The 18326-nt window shown below is 53.0% G+C and overlaps 6 protein-coding genes across 6 annotated transcripts; 5 read left to right on the top strand and 1 right to left on the bottom strand.

Moving 5' to 3' along the window:
* Positions 1 to 301: 301 nt before the first annotated feature.
* Positions 302 to 1293, bottom strand: VTN00DRAFT_8061 (uncharacterized protein; the record flags this gene model as incomplete). Its single annotated transcript, XM_069434874.1, has 4 exons — positions 302 to 318; positions 373 to 787; positions 868 to 955; positions 1022 to 1293. The coding sequence occupies 4 exons, from the start codon at positions 1291 to 1293 to the stop codon at positions 302 to 304; spliced, it is 792 nt and encodes a 263-aa protein (XP_069286327.1).
* Positions 1294 to 4142: 2849 nt separating this feature from the next.
* Positions 4143 to 6193, top strand: VTN00DRAFT_8060 (uncharacterized protein; the record flags this gene model as incomplete). The annotated part of the gene is made up of 3 exons (XM_069434873.1): positions 4143 to 4446; positions 4526 to 6041; positions 6094 to 6193. 3 exons carry the CDS (start codon positions 4143 to 4145, stop codon positions 6191 to 6193), a joined length of 1920 nt encoding a protein of 639 aa, XP_069286326.1.
* Positions 6194 to 7088: 895 nt separating this feature from the next.
* Positions 7089 to 9079, top strand: VTN00DRAFT_8059 (uncharacterized protein; the record flags this gene model as incomplete). The annotated part of the gene is made up of 7 exons (XM_069434871.1): positions 7089 to 7140; positions 7450 to 7578; positions 7670 to 7675; positions 7738 to 7898; positions 8399 to 8475; positions 8540 to 8636; positions 8690 to 9079. The coding sequence occupies 7 exons, from the start codon at positions 7089 to 7091 to the stop codon at positions 9077 to 9079; spliced, it is 912 nt and encodes a 303-aa protein (XP_069286325.1).
* Positions 9080 to 10614: 1535 nt separating this feature from the next.
* Positions 10615 to 11779, top strand: VTN00DRAFT_8058 (uncharacterized protein; the record flags this gene model as incomplete). Its single annotated transcript, XM_069434870.1, has 2 exons — positions 10615 to 11481; positions 11555 to 11779. The coding sequence occupies 2 exons, from the start codon at positions 10615 to 10617 to the stop codon at positions 11777 to 11779; spliced, it is 1092 nt and encodes a 363-aa protein (XP_069286324.1).
* Positions 11780 to 12109: 330 nt separating this feature from the next.
* On the top strand, positions 12110 to 14508 carry VTN00DRAFT_8057 (uncharacterized protein; the record flags this gene model as incomplete). The annotated part of the gene is made up of 4 exons (XM_069434869.1): positions 12110 to 12324; positions 12383 to 12406; positions 12457 to 12523; positions 12568 to 14508. The coding sequence occupies 4 exons, from the start codon at positions 12110 to 12112 to the stop codon at positions 14506 to 14508; spliced, it is 2247 nt and encodes a 748-aa protein (XP_069286323.1).
* Positions 14509 to 15243: 735 nt separating this feature from the next.
* VTN00DRAFT_8056 (uncharacterized protein) lies at positions 15244 to 18184 on the top strand (the record flags this gene model as incomplete). Its single annotated transcript, XM_069434868.1, has 4 exons — positions 15244 to 15602; positions 15706 to 15817; positions 15870 to 16591; positions 16702 to 18184. The coding sequence occupies 4 exons, from the start codon at positions 15244 to 15246 to the stop codon at positions 18182 to 18184; spliced, it is 2676 nt and encodes an 891-aa protein (XP_069286322.1).
* Between the last annotated feature and the right edge of the window lie 142 nt (positions 18185 to 18326).

Below are 18326 nucleotides of genomic sequence, written 5' to 3'. Positions count from 1 at the left end.
TTTCTAGTGTAGAAATATGAACGTTTCTTTTTAGGGGATAAAAGGAAAAAGAAAAGGGATAACCAGCTAACTCTCCGAACCGCTAGAACGCCGTGCCAATGCAAGCATGAAGTAATCGTTAAAAACGGATCCAGAGCCATAAGGCAAGGGTATACAACAAGAGCCGGGCGGGAATATTATTAATCAGCACCGTGCTCGTCGGAGTGGATCCCGTAGAGAACTGTTAATACAAGAGGTAGAAATCCAAGGATAGAACATCGACAAGATGATCTACCTGCACTTGCGACAGTCCACGAAGACATCAAACCTTGCGGAAGTCTAAACAGTATTCTGTTAGTACGTCGTGTTTTGAGCCACCCACGGGTCACCTACCAGAGAGCACAGGATAGATCAACTCGAACGCCTGATAGATCTCTTCACGGACCTTGGCGCCGGTCAAGACTATCTTTCCGCTGACGAAGATCAAGAGGACAATCTTCGGTTTCATCATGCGGTAGATGAGACCAGGAAACAACTCTGGCTCATAGGAACTGAAGTTGTGGTGGCGGCTAGCCAGACCCTCCAGACGGATAGGGAACTTGATGTCGCACGAGCCAACGATGTTCTGGATCTTGAAATCCGTAAACTTGGCATTAAAGCCGAGCTTCTGGATGATACGCGCGTATTTTCTCGACGCCAGTTTCGAGTCATCCTCGGATTTCGCACCAGTGACAACCATCTTGCCGGACGCGAAGATCAACGCAGTGGTCTTCGGCTCACGGATACGCATGATCACCGCAGCAAAACGCTAGAACAGAATGTTTAGCCATACTGTTTCAATGGCTAGAGACCTACAGTCAGGATGTAGGGTTATGCGGAGAGTAATACCTTTGGATTATACTCCGCATTCCTCGCGTGAAGCGCGATGGTCTTCAAATCCAAACGACAGTCCAGGTTGACGGTTGCGACAATGTTTCTTGAAGAAAACAGCCTGTTCAGCCTTCTGGTGAACCAGAAAAGGAAACAGCAAGAGTATACTCACTGCAACGTAGGCACAATGCCGCTCCCCGGGTTGTTCGCACCAGGAGTCGCAGCGGGAGTTGCGGGCGTCACCCCATTGCCAGCGGCGGCATTCCCTCCTTGCTGCTGGCCATTCACCATTCCGTTCGCACCTTGGCCGTTGACCATGTTTCCCTCTTTCTCAGAGGAAGGCGGCGTCAGGTCGCCAGCTCCTCCGGGGAACGACAGAGAAGCTGGGGATGTGAAGGCCTTGGCCTGCTGCGCGGTCGACGGGTGGGTCGTGAGCGATTCCATTGTGACGTGTGAGGACACTCAAGCCGTCAAACAGACTCAGTAGTTCGAATGTGGTTTTGTAGCAGCCTGGTGATGGCAGTCTGCAGGGTGAATGCAAGGTTAGGACCAGAAACTTCTCTGTGCGTCCGTGGGTGCGAGTGAATGTTGGGTGATCAGTAGGTCAACTGTCAAGACAGTCTCGATGGGTTCGGGGTATCCACAAGGATGTCTCAGCAATGAGAGATCGATGAACCCTTGATGACGGCTGACTTGGGATGTGGTGTTGGGTAACAGGTGGTGCAAGCAGCTCAAGAGAGAGCTTCGTTGCCAGGAGACAGAAAGTGTTGCGCTGTGTGATGTGGGTGAGGGTAGAGCCGTACCGTTTGCGGGAGAAAAACAACTCAATGTCTCCCCTACAGTCGCTGCCTTTCCAACCAGAGTAGACCCAGACTTGGATCCCGGTGAGGTGTGGAGAGGAGGATGAGAGCGAGATGATGCCAAAAAAGGCCTCGAAGATGTAGTCCGGGAGGTGAAGACTGGAGGCAAAAAGCGGTGGAAGTTCTCGTCAGGTGGCGAAAGTGGAGGGACAAAGCCGACCGCCACGTCTGATACCGAAAAAGGAAATCACCGCAGGACGGAGTCCAAGCACGGAAATTTTTTTGTATATTTTTGGGATATTTCCTTCTGATTAGGGAAGCAGACACAGTAAAGAGCAGAGACCAGGCACGAGGAAGACGTGGAAGGAAGAGCTATGGATTGTCACAATCAAGTTCTGGAAGTTCTATCTGCGTCTTGAAGAGAATGGCGAAGCGGTGCGCCTGGGGTTAGCAAGGCCACGACCGTCGATCAGCAAATGCTTCTTTGCTATTGTTCTAAGCTTCTTCCCGGAGACTAGAGGCCCGTACAGCGACTCTCTGAAGGCCGTGAGAGGCGGAGGGTGGAGAGAGAGAGAGGGCGGGGAGCAGGAATGGGGGAGGGCGGGAGAGAAGGTGACGAAGTTCTGGCGTTCCGGGCGATGCCAAGACCAGCACAGGATTCCACGGGGCGAGGGCAAGTGGGAGGTTGGCCCTTTATATAGGTGAGTCAGAGCTCGCGCGCTGCTGCGTCAGGGGTGGCAGGCCCGGGCGGCCGCCGCAAAAGCAGCGACGGCCGTGACCAGCGCGTCCGTGGTTCGCCGTCGGTGAAGAAGGGCCTAGCGGCTCTCTGACAGGCCGTGGCCGAGAAAGCGCCATTCCGACCTCTCTTGTTCGCCAGCCGCCAGCCCCAGCGCGCTGCGTATGGCTGGCGGGTCCCTTGCTTGCTGATATGCTGCCATGGGTGCGGGCGTCTGGCTCCAGTCGCCGGCCTGTCTGCGCCCCGTCCAGACCCGCCCAAACACGCCATCCTCGTCCAGCCCAATCAGGCTGGCGCTCCGTTCCCGGAACGCCCTGCGCGACTTGCCCTGGCTTGCCGCTTTAGCGGATGGCAACTGAACAAAAAATTCTTTTCGCTCCCTCTGATCTCTTCTCTTCCCCCTCCCGGCCGGCCCCCCGTCCCAGCCTGACCGATCTCCTTAACCTGCACGCCATCTCAACAACCTCAACAGCCTTTTGCTTCCGCGATAACTGGAGTATCCTACTGTTCCAGCGAAGTTTCAGGAGCCTGGTTACTTTCTCCAGACCATCAGGTTGACTGGTCGACTGGTCGACTAGTCGCGGGCGGTGAAACGCGTCGGAGCACTCTCTGCCTGACCCTCGGCCGTGTTCTGGGCCATCTGGCCACTGTGGATCTGCCTCGCACCACGCACTTCCCCCCCAACTCAGCCGACCGTTATCTCACCAGCCTTAAAGCCAATCTAGGCTGCTACAACGCCAGCTGGACATAGATAATGAACTCTACAAGATGGTAATGAATGCTACGGATGCGGCTAACAAGGCTGAAAGGAGGGTTCAAAGCCTTTTGTCGGCCCCAGGTGTCCGCTCTCGTCACCCCGGAGTGGCATGCTCTGCGCTGTCCACTTGGGGAAGCGGCCGGCTTTGGTACCGCATTCCACGCACATGCCTGCGGGGAATACGAAGAGGATCTCCGTATGGGACAGGTGTACACATGGGACATTCGATCTTGACACGGCGTCTAAAGTCCATCAAGCTCATGACTCCAGTATCATGGATTTGAGGACCAGGCTTGGTATTTTGAACGAGTCGATCGCGAGCATCCCTTCCCTGGCAGTGGGGAAGATACAAGGGACTTGAGACAGCCTTCTCACATGATCATTCTACTCAAACCCTTGTCTTTACAGGGAACAAGATCGATCTATCGCGCTAACCAGTAGACTGCTCCTTCAAAGAGTCAAAACTTGCGAATTGCCTCGCAACACTGTTTTATATTTTACAGTAGTTCCGGTCTTTGCAAAGAACGGTCGCCTATCCTCGTAGTTTCTTATTCTCCGGGGGCTTCTTTTTACACGATAGGAACGATCATATCGGAACATTCATCCACACGAACTATAGATGATGAGACACAATGGTCGTATCCGATAGTTTCTAGAGACTGTAGATGATACTTCCGCCTGTCCACAGGTATCACCGCCTCGGGCGCAACAGTACTTTGCCGGAATACGGTTACTGTCGGAATGCAACAGACCGAGGAAGATGGGATTTCCATCGCCGAGAAGCCTATTGGCCACTGCGCCGCCGTGTTCCTCGGTGCGCCCGTTCAGCAGTCGGTGACGTCTCCGAACCGGAGCGGAGAGTGGGGGTGGAAATCAGAGATTCGGGGACCCGAGAGGAAAAGAGCTAATTTCCTCCTTCTCTTTTATCTGGCCTATGGAGAGCGGTTCTCCGCGACAACAACGTCTGCCATAGTGCTTCTTCCTGTGCCTTTTCTTTCCAATGGCGTCGAGAGGCGTCTTCCTGCCTCTACTGAGGCGCGAGCTGCGAGCGTCTTCGCGGACTTGGAGAGTCAGCTCCTCCGTGTCCGCTGGCGCACCCGCTCGCAGCCATGTCGGTGGTGCGTTCGAGCGCTCGAGACGGGAAGGCTCTCGCGCGGCCTTGCTTGACCAGAACCTCTTCCGGCTTCAGACTCGAGCTTTCTCGCAATCGTCGCGGAGGCGATTCACCGACGAGGATGGCAACTTCGACCCCCGTCAGCTTGACCGGGAGTCGGACGACGTCGATGTCTGCATCGTCGGTGGCGGTAAGGACAATCCGTGCCCCCTCTTTATCTCGAGCTTGTAAAGACTTGTTGCTGATCAGAAACTTTTCGCACAAATCAGGTCCCGCCGGTCTTGCTGCTGCGATCCGACTAAAGCAGCTTGCCAACGAAGCTGGAAACGAAGAATTTCGGGTCATCCTGCTGGAGAAAGCAGGTGAACTGGGTGCGCATATCCTCTCAGGAAACGTCCTAGAGCCGACGGCGATTAATGAGCTCCTGCCGGACTGGCTGGCGGAGGATAACCCAAACCGTTTCGAGCATGCAACCCCAGCCAAGGGCGACAAGATGCGCTTCCTGACCAAGAATGCGTCGTTCCCAATCCCGGCCCCGCCACAGATGAACAACCATGGCAACTATATCATCAGCTTGAATCAGCTGACGAAGTGGCTTGGTGAGCGCGCTGAGGAGCTGGGAGTCGAGGTATATCCGGGCTTCGCAGCGAGTGAGGTGCTTTACAAGCATGACGGCTCCGTTCGTGGTGTCGCCACCAATGATCTGGGTCTGGGTCGAGACGGCAAAGCCAAGGAGACGTTCGAGCGGGGAATGGAGTTCAACGCACGTGTCACACTGCTCGCAGAGGGGTGCCATGGTAGCTTGAGCAAGCAGGTTATCAAGAAGTTCGACCTTAGACGGGACAGCCAACCGCAAACTTATGGAATTGGGTTGAAGGAGGTCTGGGAAATCCAGCCCGAGAAGTTCAAGCCAGGTGAAATTGTTCACTCGATGGGATACCCGCTACCCACGGACACTTACGGAGGAGCCTGGATGTATCACTTTGGCGACAACCTGGTCAGTTTGGGTCTTGTTGTTGGTCTTGATTATCCCAACCCGTGGCTGTCACCGTACGGTGAGTTCCAGAAGCTCAAGCATCACCCTCTCTTCAAAGAGGTCCTGGAAGGAGGAAAGTGTATCTCGTACGGTGCTCGAGCGCTGAACGAAGGTGGTTTCCAGTCCATCCCGAAATGTGCATTCCCTGGAGGTGCACTGATCGGCGATAGCGCTGGGTTCTTGAACGTCCCCAAGATTAAGGGTACGCACACTGCCATGAAGTCTGGAATGCTTGCCGCAGAGGCTACGTATTCCGCTCTACGGAGTACCGATAAAGGCAGTGTTTTCCTGTTTGACTACGAAGACGCTCTTCGACAGTCGTGGATCTGGAAGGAGCTTAAGGAGGTGCGCAACATGCGGCCTTCGTTTGGCACTTTCGGTCTCTATGGTGGTATTCTGTATTCCGGACTCGAAGCCTATGTCTTCCGTGGCAAGACGCCTTGGACTCTGAAGCATCACAGCACGGATCACGCAGCTACGAAGAAGGCGGACGAATGCAAGAAGATCGAGTACCCTAAGCCTGACGGAGTGATCAGCTTCGATATATTGACCAGTGTGAGCCGGACGGGCACAAACCACGAAGAGGACCAGCCTGTCCACCTGCAGGTGAAGGACTGGGATAAGCACACAGACGAGGCATGGCCAAAGTACAAGGGTGTCGAGAACCGATTCTGTCCGGCAGGGGTCTATGAATACGTTGAGGACCCGACCAAGGAGCATGGCGTCCGCTTCCAGATCAATGCTCAGAAGTAAGTAGGCCTGTTCCAAGAGAATGAATCACGGAATCTAACATTCGAACAGTTGCATCCACTGCAAGACCTGTGACATCAAGGTACCTACGCAGGACATCAACTGGCAGACCCCCCAGGGCGGCGAGGGCCCGAAATATTTCATGACTTAGGGTCAGGATTTCAGTGATTTCATCGCAGTGTATATATACGATTCTGCATCCCTCGAGTCGCACAATCACAGCTGATATGAAGATTGGTATTTTAACGGAATACCTGCATGATAACAGTCATGTGGATGGATCGTGGCAGAAAAAAGGGGGTACAAAAAAAGCGCGAGATGTTTTGAGAACATTGTCTATACAAAGAGAATACCCGATGTACATAGTTTTTGTCGCCATCTGTTCAGTAGCTTCTAGAAATACCGGAGCGAGTCCCTACCCTCGGAGGCGACGAAAATCTTGTTGATCTGCAGGGCGGCATTGTTCACGGGATGGGAACCCCCGCGGGGACTGGAGCTGCGGAACCGTGGAAAGAGACCCCTTAGCACCCGAATCCTATGGATCCCGCCAGATCAACTGACGTCTCATGCTCTACTGTAAACAATATGCTCCAGACGATACTGCAGGAGCGTAAACAGATCTGAAGCCGACCGATTGCCATCGCTTAGCGCTGGGTAGTTGGTTTTCTGTTCATTGGGCGGGGCCACGTGGATCACCCGTCGAAGTGAGGCGGTCTTATTCTCGTTTGGGCTCAGCTCCCTCCACCGCCCGTGCTCTTTGTCGCTCAGCCTCCCCTCTTCTGCTCTGTCATCTCACTTCTGTCAACCTCATCAGCAGCCAGCAGAAGTTCCATCGAAATTCTGACCAGAAGGTCATCGCCGTTGGATCACAGAAGAGAAGACTCAAATACATCCACCACCCAGACAAGGACGTCCCGAATTCCGGTCATCCTTTGTTTGCTTCTGTGCTCCGTTTCATTAATCGCCTTGGCCACCTGCGGTCCTGGACCATTGTATCCTGTTATTGTCTGCCTGCTTCCGGGAATCATCACTTCACCTCGCCAACCATGAGCGAGGTCTCTTCAACCAGGCTCTATCTTGGGAATCTCCCCCGTAACGGTATGCAGGTCTTCATCAATCCTTCTTCCTGGTCCTGGTTGGGCTATTGCCCTCTCGTTCAGTGCCTCCCCAGAAGCTGGATGTTTTTTTGGATCCTCAATTTTTTTCCATGTACATTTTCGCGGACACGAAAGAGGAGGACGTGTCCCGTCTGCAGGACACCACGAGGGAGAAAAAAGCATCCTTCCAGATGATATACTACGCACCATGGACATTTCTGGCGATTGCGCATCTTTCCCTGGATAATTCGTTTGGCCACAAAGAGCTGACATATACATCTGCCCCATGTTGGTGTTGGACTCTCTCCAGTCACCAAACAGGATATCGAAGAACACTTTAGCACCCATGGCTCGGGTAAGATCACGGAAATCAAACTCATGAACGGCTTCGGCTTCATCGAGTATGAGGATGCCATGGATGCCAGGGACGTCGTTCCAGGTAAGCTCTTTTTCCCATCGATAAGCTCTGCCAATCCAGGCTGGCACTCCGGAACTTTATGTCGGCTTATGCTAATGCGATCGCCATTCAGCTTTTCGTACGTATAACATAGATCCCGCTTAGGATTCCTCCTTTTTTTGACCACCGCCCCGGTTACAGATGGCAGCGACTTTAAGGGTGAACGCCTTACTGTCCAGTTTGCCCGCGGACCACGCCACAAAGAGACCTTCTCTGGCCCGATGGACCGACCAAGTGTGCCGCGGCCACGTCGCACAATTTATCGTATGCAGATCTCTGGCCTTCCGGAGACCAGTTGGCAGGTTAGCAGCCCATATCCATTCATCCCAGGATTCCTTGGATTTTCTCTTTTTGGCCTACCGAGAACCCCTTTCATTTCCCTCTCCGGTTTCCCCGCTACTCTTGGGGTCGTAACGACTCAAGTATCCTCTGGCAGGGGAGAGACAAGTTGGAAATCTGCCCTTTCTGTTAACATCTGGAGATCCCCTGGACTGTCTAATCCCATTATCCGGAAGACCTTAATTTCCTTTTGGAGGAACAATACCAATGGGCATCCACCTGGATATCCTCTGAATTCTATTTTGTTCATATGTACTTTCCTCAGCCTCTGCTCGGAGTCTCCTTGCAAACTGCGGATCGTATCATACAATGAGCTGTCACTTTAGCCAGTCTGGATGCGAAACTGGGGCTGAGCTCTCCTCTAAGCACTGGAATCTTGCAACTGGGTTTCTTGTTCAAATCCATAAGAGGATCCTGGACTTACTCATCGGTCGGAAACCAACTCACACAATGGCCTTTCTAGGATCTCAAAGATTTCGCCCGGCAGTCTGGCCTTGACGTGGTGTACTCCGAGACTGGTCGCGATCGCGATGGCAGGGGGTGAGTTGAGCTGCCGCTCTCGCACCCCTCCTTGGACACTTACTGACTTACATCCGCTTGAAAGCTTCGTTGAGTTTGAGTCTGCCAATGATCTTAAGACAGCGGTTGAAAAGCTCGATGGACGAGAGTTCAAAGGCTCAAGAGTGACCTGCGTTGCGGATGTAGGAATCCCTTGAACGAATTTTCCATTGGAACCATTCTCATTCTTCTCCAGATCCAAAGCCAGGAGGAGCGTCACTACTATCGTGATCCTTACCGGTCTCGCTCCCCTCGTCGTGGATATCCTCCCATTGATGACTATGACAGGCGTGGGCCCCCACCGCCCCGTGGCTACAGCCCCCGTGCTCACTACCGCGAGCGTTCCCCTCCTCCCATTCGTCGGGACTACTATGATCGGGATGGCTACGGACGTCGTACTCCCCCTCGCCCCAGGATCGACGATTATCCTCCATTGCGTCGTCCCTATGATGACCCTTACGATACTCGTCCTCCTCCGCCCCCTCGCCATTATGATGATCCGTACTTGACGGGGAGACCATATGGTCGTCCTCGTACCCCTCCTAGGGGCGATTATGGTGGCTATGACCGCCGTGGTTACTGGTAGAGACACTTTTCACTCTCTCATCTCGCCACTTCATCATTTCAAGCGTCGTGTGAATACCCATTATGTTCTGCAAGGCCCCTTTTTAGCCCCATTCGTTTGTTCCTCTTTGATAGTGGACTGAAGCATGATTCCTCGCACTTGATGCTTATTATTTAGATTGGCACAAAAGCAAAATCTACTTCTCTGCCCGATCCGCTGCTCGTCCCGATCCATTACCCCGGCTGAAATAGGATCCGTGATACTCGGAGACGGAACAAGGACTTTCATGGATTTGACGAATGCCACATGACGGACCGTTTGATTCCAGGGCTATCAACCGGTTGCCCTCGGGCCTAAGGAAGGAGGAAGTGCCGACATGGTCTGTTCTTTCCTTTTGCTTCCTTGCGTTGGTTTCTAGTCTACAGCTTTTCACGACACTTTGAACGGTAATTATGGTGCAGCGGTCTTCCCGTGTGGATATCACGTTGCGAACAAAACAGGGTGGCGATCTCGTTGCCGTAAACTGGGCCGCCAAATGTGTTCTTTTCTCAATGTATGTTATTTGCAGTGCATAAAATTGCAACGAATAAACATGGTTTGAGACTCGACTGCTTTGAGATCTCCGAAGATAGTTGTAGAAATCCACATAATAAGTCGAACTTTGACCTAATGTAATCTCACCCTGTTCATGTTTGATGTGTTGCAGACGTACGGTATGCAGATGGTAGAACATGCATATTGCTTTACTATATTGGAGAAAATTCTTATGCAATTGACTGATAAGATCAGATAACGTAGTCAAGAAGTAATGCAACTGGATCGATCTCTCGTGCTTGTCGAGCCGCCCCACCGGCTTACCTGTTCAACCCCGCAATGGTCATATCAACCTCGCATGCAACCCTACCAAACTTGTCAGTGCATGCCTACGAGGTACTTAGACAGGCACGGAATACAGACGTCAGTTCCCTTCCTAGCCAAGGCCCATCTCTCCGTTACTTAGTACTACCTTCTATATCAGCCTCAAGTACGTGTGGTCAGCTCGGAAGCTTAAAGAGTTTATCCCGCTTTCGCAAAGGCTATCGACTTCCCCGCCATGACAGTAGTGCATGCTGGCTGACTTCATATTAGTTGAATGCTGTGGATGCGGAAGGACACAATCAAATTTTTGTCAGTCTTACCTAGGTCCAATAATATCGAACTCTGGGCTGGAACACACTCCGGGGCTTGCTTGCTCTACTGAGAGATGTGCATGTGATGCATCCGGAGGCGGATCCTTAAGGTGACGTACGTCAGGACTGCATCTTATCTCTGCCAGAACACGAACGCATTGTTAGTATCCACTTCTGGACACATTGTTTTCGTCCCCCTCCCATTTTTCCCTTCGTTCGTGTGGAGGTTGGGCGCTTTCCCTGCGTCTTCTTTTTTGCAGGACTGGTGCAGTTGCCGGCTGCGTTTCTAGCAGGGATTTTTTCTGCCGCTTTCTGGCTCTGATCTGAATTCTACATAGAAAAAAAATTTTTTACGAGCTACCTAACTACTCTTTCCCAAATCCCACCATGGCCCAGGAATTCAACGTCCGCATCCCAACGGTCCCGGCTGTGATCGACCATATCCAGCTGCGGGACATCCAGCTTCCGCTGCCTATGGGCCCGGACCCGTGGCACCGTCCTCGCAAGCCCCAGCCATGCACCGCTTCCATCAAGTTATCCTATTCCTCCGCCATCGCGGCCGCGGCCGCTGACGACGTTGCCCTGTCCCTCGACTATGGGAAGCTCTATCGTCGCGTCGAGGCCGAAATCCGCGAGGCCGGCCACAGGAGTGTTCACGGGGAGGCGCTCAACGTTGGCAGCATCAAGGGAGGAGAGACAAAGCTGGAGGATTTCCTGGGGGAGGACGTCCGGAGGATTGCGGGATTAATCGCGGACTGCGGATTCGGGCTGCTGGACGAGACAGTGGCCGGTGTGAGGAGGATGTCGCACTCTCACCAGAGCCTGCCGGTGGCTAGCACACAGACGACGAGCAGCGGAACGGCGGGCGCGGAGGCGCAGGCCCAGACGGCCATTGCTGCCAACGCTCCTCGTCCGGATCCTATCGATAGCGAGTACGCCCAGTGCGAGGTCTGGTTGCATCTGCCTAAGGCGCTGCTGCGGGCGGAGGGAGGCCTGAAGTACCGCAGTGTGACCGTGTGGGGATACAAGGAGCCATCTGGGGAGGGGGCGGAGGCCGGGAGGCAGCCGATGGTCCTCGAGCAGGAGTTCCGGATCGAGGGAATACGATCTTACTGCATCCTGGGAGTTAACTCGCATGAGAGGCTTGAAAAGCAGGCTGTAATCATCTCCCTGGAGTTTAAGGGCCCCGGACAGTTGTCCTGGGGGTCGACTGTCGTGAAGACGTATCAAGAGATGGCGAGGGTTGTCGCTGAGGTAGGCTCTTATTTCTCTTTCAAGTCTAATTGCATTGCTGTCTGGATTCTCTTACTGATAAATTCTTCTACAGAGAGTCGAGGAAACATCGTATCAGACCGTTGAGGCCCTGGCGACGTTCATCGCGCGTATAGTGACCGTGGAATTTGGCAACGAGAGGGTCACTGTGACGGTGGAAAAGCCGAGTGCGCTGGCTTTCGTGGAGAGGGCGGGGGTGGAGATTACCCGATCCCAGGCGTTCTTTGCGCAGCAGGACTATCTGCGAATGAAGGAAGGGATCGAGCCCAGCTCGCGGTAGTGGCGAGATCGTGTATACTTGGATCGGTCTTGTTTTCAATCGGGTTACAGGCGTGAGGCTCTCGAGGCGCCCCAGTGTCGGCGTGGCGTCCAGTCCTTGGTGCACGTGACGTCAGATCGTCCAGATACAGCCTAGCCTCGCTTAGTTAGCAAACACATGCCAGATCCGGATCCGTGGCCTGGGTCAGCTATTTTTGAGGCCTCAGCTATTGGTCCTAAATAATTCCTCAGCTTCACATCCCTATTCACAAAGGGCTGCTCCCTTTATCCTACATTCATACCCTTCTATTTACAAGGAATCAATTAAGAGACACCACTGCTTTGTTCCTCTATGGGCCTGATTGCGCGTAACTCGTTCTCATCGTCCCCTTCTGTGCAGGTTTTCGCTGGCCGCTTCCCCGACCTGAACCCCTTCTCTCCGGTCACCGAGTCGGACACCGCTGCTGCTGCTAGCACTGCGATTACTGTTCCCCCTGGACCCGGCCAGCCTGTTTCCATTGTGCTCCCAGGATTGGATAACGTGGTGTGGCTACGGGTACATGGTCCGTCCTGAATAAGGGCGGACGGTAAACTGTTCAGGAGGTCTATCCACGATCCGCCTTAGGGTCGGGAGTCTTCTTGACTTGATGTAGGGAGCTTGCATTCCTGTGTGAGCTTTGAGACTGATCTCAATTGCAGTGTTTTACAGTCCAGAATTCCAGATAGGCAGTCACAGAAGAAGGCCTGTCTGCCCGCATATGTCTTGGTTAATGTGAACAGCGTCCCCCCTTGGTTCAACGAGTTCCGCAGCGGTTCCGCGTCGCTTCCTCAATTATGTTTGCTCCGGGGTCCTCCTTTCAACAACAGAAGTTGGCGCCGCCTGCGACTGCGCAGATTGTACAGCCGACGGTGGATTCCACGTCTGGTGCCATGCATGATGACGTCTTGGTCGATGATGTGTTTAGCCCACAGATCGAACAGCCTCGCAATTGCACCGAAACAGAAATTGGAAAGTCTAGTACCGGTTTTCGGATGAGCTCTGGTGGTGGCAGTCCAACGCGCAAACAAGACGTTCCATTCTGCGCCTCGAGGGATGGGGCCAATGGAAACAGCCCGTTTCCTGCGCCAACTATAAATGGAAGCAATTCGTCTGACAAAACGCCACGGCGGAAGAAAAAGAAGAAGCAGGGCGCTGTGAACAATGACCAAGCGCCTCCTGCGTTGTCGACGGTGCGAGGCTTTACCCCGATGCAGTCTGGCGATGATGACTCGGATTTCTCCAACGCTGGTTCTAGGGCCATGTCCCCCATGTCCCCCGAACGGTGTACCCCCCGAGGTAATGGGGCTAGTCCCTTAGTGCAGCCGTCACCGTGCGCTGGTGTCAGTGCATTGAAGCTTCAATTGGATGCACTGAGTCTGTCTGGCAGCCGTCCGCCATCGCGGGCAACGAGCAAGATTGGCTCCCAGACACCGAGCAATGCTAGTGTCACTTCCGATAGTGACCAGACAGAGGTGATGACCAGCTATGAGGTTCCTCTGGAGGAAGACTTTGTCAGCGCAGAGGCTGTGACCGAAGAGGACACGTCCAACCCTTCTGTCAATGAGGACTATCTTCGGAGCCAGCTTTGCAGGAAGATGACGAGCGACGACTTTGAACCTCTGATGTGTCTCGGAAAGGGAACATTCGGGACTGTGTTGCTCGTGCGCCATGCCATCACCGGCAAACTCTATGCGCAAAAACAGTTCCGGAAGGCCTCCATTACCGTCCACAAGAAACTGGTGGAGCAGACCAAGACTGAGCGCATGATTTTGGAGAGTGTTAACCGCCACCCGTTTGTGGTCAAGCTGTACTATGCGTTCCAGGACCATGAGAAGCTATATCTCATCCTGGAATATGCACAAGGGGGCGAGCTGTTCACTCACCTAGCTGCGGAGCGCATGTTTTCGGAGGACGTAGCTGCATTCTATATGGCGGAGATGGTTCTTGCGCTTGAGCATCTCCACCAAAATGTCGGGGTGATCTACCGCGACCTCAAGCCTGAGAACTGTCTTCTGGACGCAGAAGGTCATCTACTACTGACAGACTTCGGACTCAGCAAGGTTGCCGTCGACGAGAATGATCGTTGCAACTCCTCCCTTGGCACCATCGAATACATGGCTCCAGAGGTCATTCAGGGCAAACCATACGGTAAGGCATGCGATTGGTGGTCATTGGGCGCTCTTGGGTTCGACCTTCTCACCGGATCTCCGCCGTTCAAGGCAAACAACCATGCGAAGATCCAGGAGAAGATCATCAAGCAGAAATTGGTCCTACCGTATTTCCTTGGGCCGGATGCGAAGGACCTCCTGACCCGTCTGCTCCGTAAGGAACCTTCCAAACGACTTGGCTACCATATGCCCAAGGACCTGCAGACGATCAAGCAGCATCGCTTCTTCCGTAAGATCGACTGGAAAGCTCTCGAGCGGCGCGAGCTTGAACCACCAATCAAGCCTGTAATCACAGATCCTGCCCTGGCGGAGAACTTCTCGACTGATTTTACAGCTCTACCACTCAGCCCTGTCGTGACAAACAATGCTTGGGGAGATGATGTCGACAAAATGCTGAACATCGCGGGGGCATCTGGTAAAAGCGACGTCTCCCCTGATGTTGGCAACCCGGTGGGCGAGAGTGACCCGTTTGGTGGCTTCAGCTTCGTGGCTTCCAGCAGTCTGTTGGACCATGGAATTGGACTTACAGCCGCAGGGATCTAAGAGCCAAGGGGCAGCGTTTCTGGCTTAAATTGTTCCACTGAAAAGTTGTCTTATCATTTTGCTTTTCTTTTTGGCTTGTTAGAATGTCATTCATTCCAAGTTTCCTCCCGCCCTGTATAATGAGTGGCGAAGGGACAATCTGATCATTGATGTAGCGCTGCTGGCAGGTGTTCGACCTTCGTTATACTGATAACTTTGCGTTGCTATCGAGTGACAGATAGCAACAGGAAAGTTGTCTTTATTTCGCTCTCTATGTGTACACTTGAATTGAATTTTTTTTCTTTCGTGTCAGGTACCTCTTGTTGCCATCGTAGACAATCGATGTCGATCGTGACACCATCACGTGGGCTGGTTTCCGATTGCGAAGAGCTCACCATGGCCCCTCTTTCACGCCGTGGTTGTTTGCTACCTGTATCTTTGTCCGGGTTTGCACAATTTATCTTCAATCTATCCTTGATCCATTACCTAGAAGTTAAGTAGCTTGTCTTAATCATCTTCTTCATGAGACGGTGTCTCGCTTTCTATTTAAAGCTCGGAATATTACAAATGGAGTTGCTGCACAGTACATTACCCGGAGATGCTTAGAAGACTACAAGTGCCTTAAAATCAAATTCCCTCTGGACCTTGGCTTAGCTAGTGGGAAAAGGACTTGAAGGTTTCTCTTCCCGAAAGTTGGTCTCGACCTGCATCGGATCGTCGAACTGGATTTGCGCCCGAGCTCGCTCGTGACCGAGAATGGACGGTCACCCTCCGCACCACCTGTCGACCTCCTCGCAGGGCGCAGGCGCAGCTCCTCTGAGACCGTCTCTCAGCGAAGGCGGTAGCGGGCTGGTACAGCCTGCGACATCCTCGCGACCGGGCTCGACATCCATCTCTGCCCCGGCGGGATCATCGCAAGGACCCAATGCGAAGGTCCCGATCCCGCGACAGAGAGCTGCGGTCGGGCCTCGCCATAGTCGACGGGTCGCCAAGGCGTGCGAGTCGTGCAGGCAGCGGAAGACCAAGTGCAGCGGTGATACGCCCGTCTGTAGACAATGCCGGGAGCTCAGGGTTCCGTGCCAGTATCCCGCTGGGATGCGGGAGAGGACGAGGAGGTGAGTTACATACCTAGGTACTTAATCGGCTGCTTTCTTTTGTGGCCATATTTGCTTTTCCAGGGCGTTTATACGGTTTATTCTGACTGTTTGATTGGAACAGGCGTTTAGAAGAATTGTCCTCCAAGGCTCAAGATTTCGAGAACTTGCTGAGGGAGTTGGGGAACGTGGTCGATAGTCGGACCAAAGAGAGAATTAGGAATACCCTGGAGAAGGTATGATCTTGATCTTCCTGTTCTGTCTTCTCCTGTATCTGACATTTTGCAGCATGGCTCGGGAGGAGAACAGCAGCCAGCTGAGGCTGGCTCAAGAACACCCGAGGACGAAGGCGGCATCCCGGAGTTTTCTTCTCCATCGTCCATTGGGTCTCTGGAGGCCATTGATCGTGTCGAGGAAGATCTTAATAGGGGAGCCGAATCCAGAGCTACAGGCTATATAGGAAAGAATTCGGAAATAAGTTGGATGCAAAGGTTACAACGGGAAGCGGAACAGCGTTCTCAGAAGCAGCCAGGCACCTACGAAGGCGAACCCAGTGGCAACCAGGGCAAGGACTTTTCAATCGCATCGATGAGCTATCATCTGGACGATCTTGATATCTCTGTCGCCGGACCCGTGAACCTGTACTGGATGCCACCGCGCCAGCTTGCAGACCAGCTCTTTGAGGACTATCTGACCACAGTGCACCCTTTCTTTCCTATCATCAATCGGCCTCTTTTCGTTACGCAATACAGGACCTTCTTCGATAACGCCGCTAGACCTGGGGACAGATGGCTGGCGATTCTCAACATGATCTTTGCCATCTCCGCGAAACATGCGCATCTTATCCGAGTTTCTCGAGAAGGGGAAGAGCAGGATCATCTGACGTACTTCACCCGGGCAAGAATTCTCAGCATGAACGGAGACGTCCTTTTTAGCCATCCTGACCTGCAGCAGGTGCAGGTGGAAGGGTTGATATCCTTCTATCTGCTCGCGTCGGATCAGATTAATAGGTACGATTGTCCTTCTTATGACCGTCCTTTTACTTCTTGCCATCCCCCTTCCCTTTGGTTTTCCCACTGGCCCTTCCTCCGGACCTGACCAGGATCTAACTTGTCTCTAGAGCTTGGAGGATATCCGCCCTGGCTGTGCGTTCAGCGATCGCCCTCGGAATCAACATGAAGAGTGTAAGTGAGACTACCCATAATACCTCCAAGGAGATGCGTTACCGTGTCTGGTGGTGTCTATATGCGTTTGAACACATGCTTGGAATAATGACTGGACGAGCTACCTGCAGCCTGGATGGCATCTGCACTAGTCCTTTGCCTATCCCTTTCGAGGAAGACAAATTCCAAGACCCTGTGGCTGCGCAATTTCTCAACAACCCTCAACTGCGGGAGGAAAGGATTCAGGGCTTCGCCGCAACTGCTGGTGGCCGATCAACGCCGTCAAACGCATCGGGAGATAAAACAGCCGAACAGACAGGGAAGCAAGGGGACGCTGGATGGTTGCAGGGTGTTCTTCCGAATCGTGGTCTCTTTTTCCTTTGTTATATCGACCTCTCTGTGATCACGCAGGAGATTGTGAACAAGGTGTATAACCCCGATGCGGTTAGGGTTCCATGGTCCTACATTGAGAAGCGGATCGGAGATTCGAAATCGAGGATCGATCTGTGGTTTTCTCAACTTCCGGAGGCATTCGACTTTACGCGAATGAGAAGCGACTCTTCAGAACTTCTGCGTTTAAAGCTAGGTCTCGCGTTCCATTACTACAGTGCTCAAATCACTCTTGGGCGTCCCTGCCTTTGCCGACGTGATGCTCGTTCGACGAACAAACAAATCGATGATTCATTCAGCCACGGAATGGCCATCATCGCACTCGAAGCAGCCGCCCGGATGCTCGACCTCATCCCGGACCAGCCCAATGCCATCCAGCTGTACCAGATCTGTCCATGGTGGTGCATCTTGCATTACCTCATGCAGGCAACGACGGTCCTTCTCCTGGAACTGTCCTTTGGCAACGTCCATACACCTGATGAGGAACTAAACACGCTCAACACAGCTAAGAAGGCAGTACGCTGGCTCCATGCAATGTCTGAAGGGAGTATTGCCTCCCGACGCGCGTGGAGATTGTGCGATAGTTGTCTGCGACGGATTGCCATTGGGATGGACTATGACCTCAGTGATATGCCCTCTTCCTCACCTGACGAACCGCAGCCGCAACGACAACAACAGCCGCAACAGCAGCAACAACTCCAAACAGAGAACACCAACCATCCCGCAGATATGGTCCCGGGTCCCATCCTCCCCGCTACCTACGCCGATTGGAGCACCAGCATGAATACTACGACATCCATCAGTCAGCCGCAGCCACAGCAACAGCAACCACAACAACAAAACCAATTCGACCGGCAACCCGTAGACTACACAGCATGGCCAGTACCCTTCCCTCTGACCACTATACCAGGAAGCAACCCATCCACCATGGCCGATATCCATTTCCCATATGACCCTATCACCGGGGAGTTCATCAGGTCATTTTTCCCAGACCTCGAGGAGCACCATGAAAAGTATGATTGGGATCAGGGATGGGGTGGAGTTAATTAACTTGACTAAGTAACTATTCCGTCTACTCGAGAGAAGCGCATCGTTTTATTGTGCTGGTCGTCAGGGAATGTACATTACATTATATTGGATGAATTGGGGTTGTCACGTGCTGGTTCCTGTGACTAAATTAATTTTTTCCCCT

Source organism: Thermoascus crustaceus (genome assembly GCF_041956765.1).
Source record: "Thermoascus crustaceus strain CBS 181.67 unplaced genomic scaffold VTN00scaffold_5, whole genome shotgun sequence".
In the NCBI taxonomy this organism is placed as follows: Eukaryota; Fungi; Ascomycota; class Eurotiomycetes; order Eurotiales; family Thermoascaceae; genus Thermoascus; species Thermoascus crustaceus.
The sequence above is the reverse complement of the archived record's forward strand: the minus strand, read 5'-3'. Positions and strand labels throughout refer to the sequence as shown.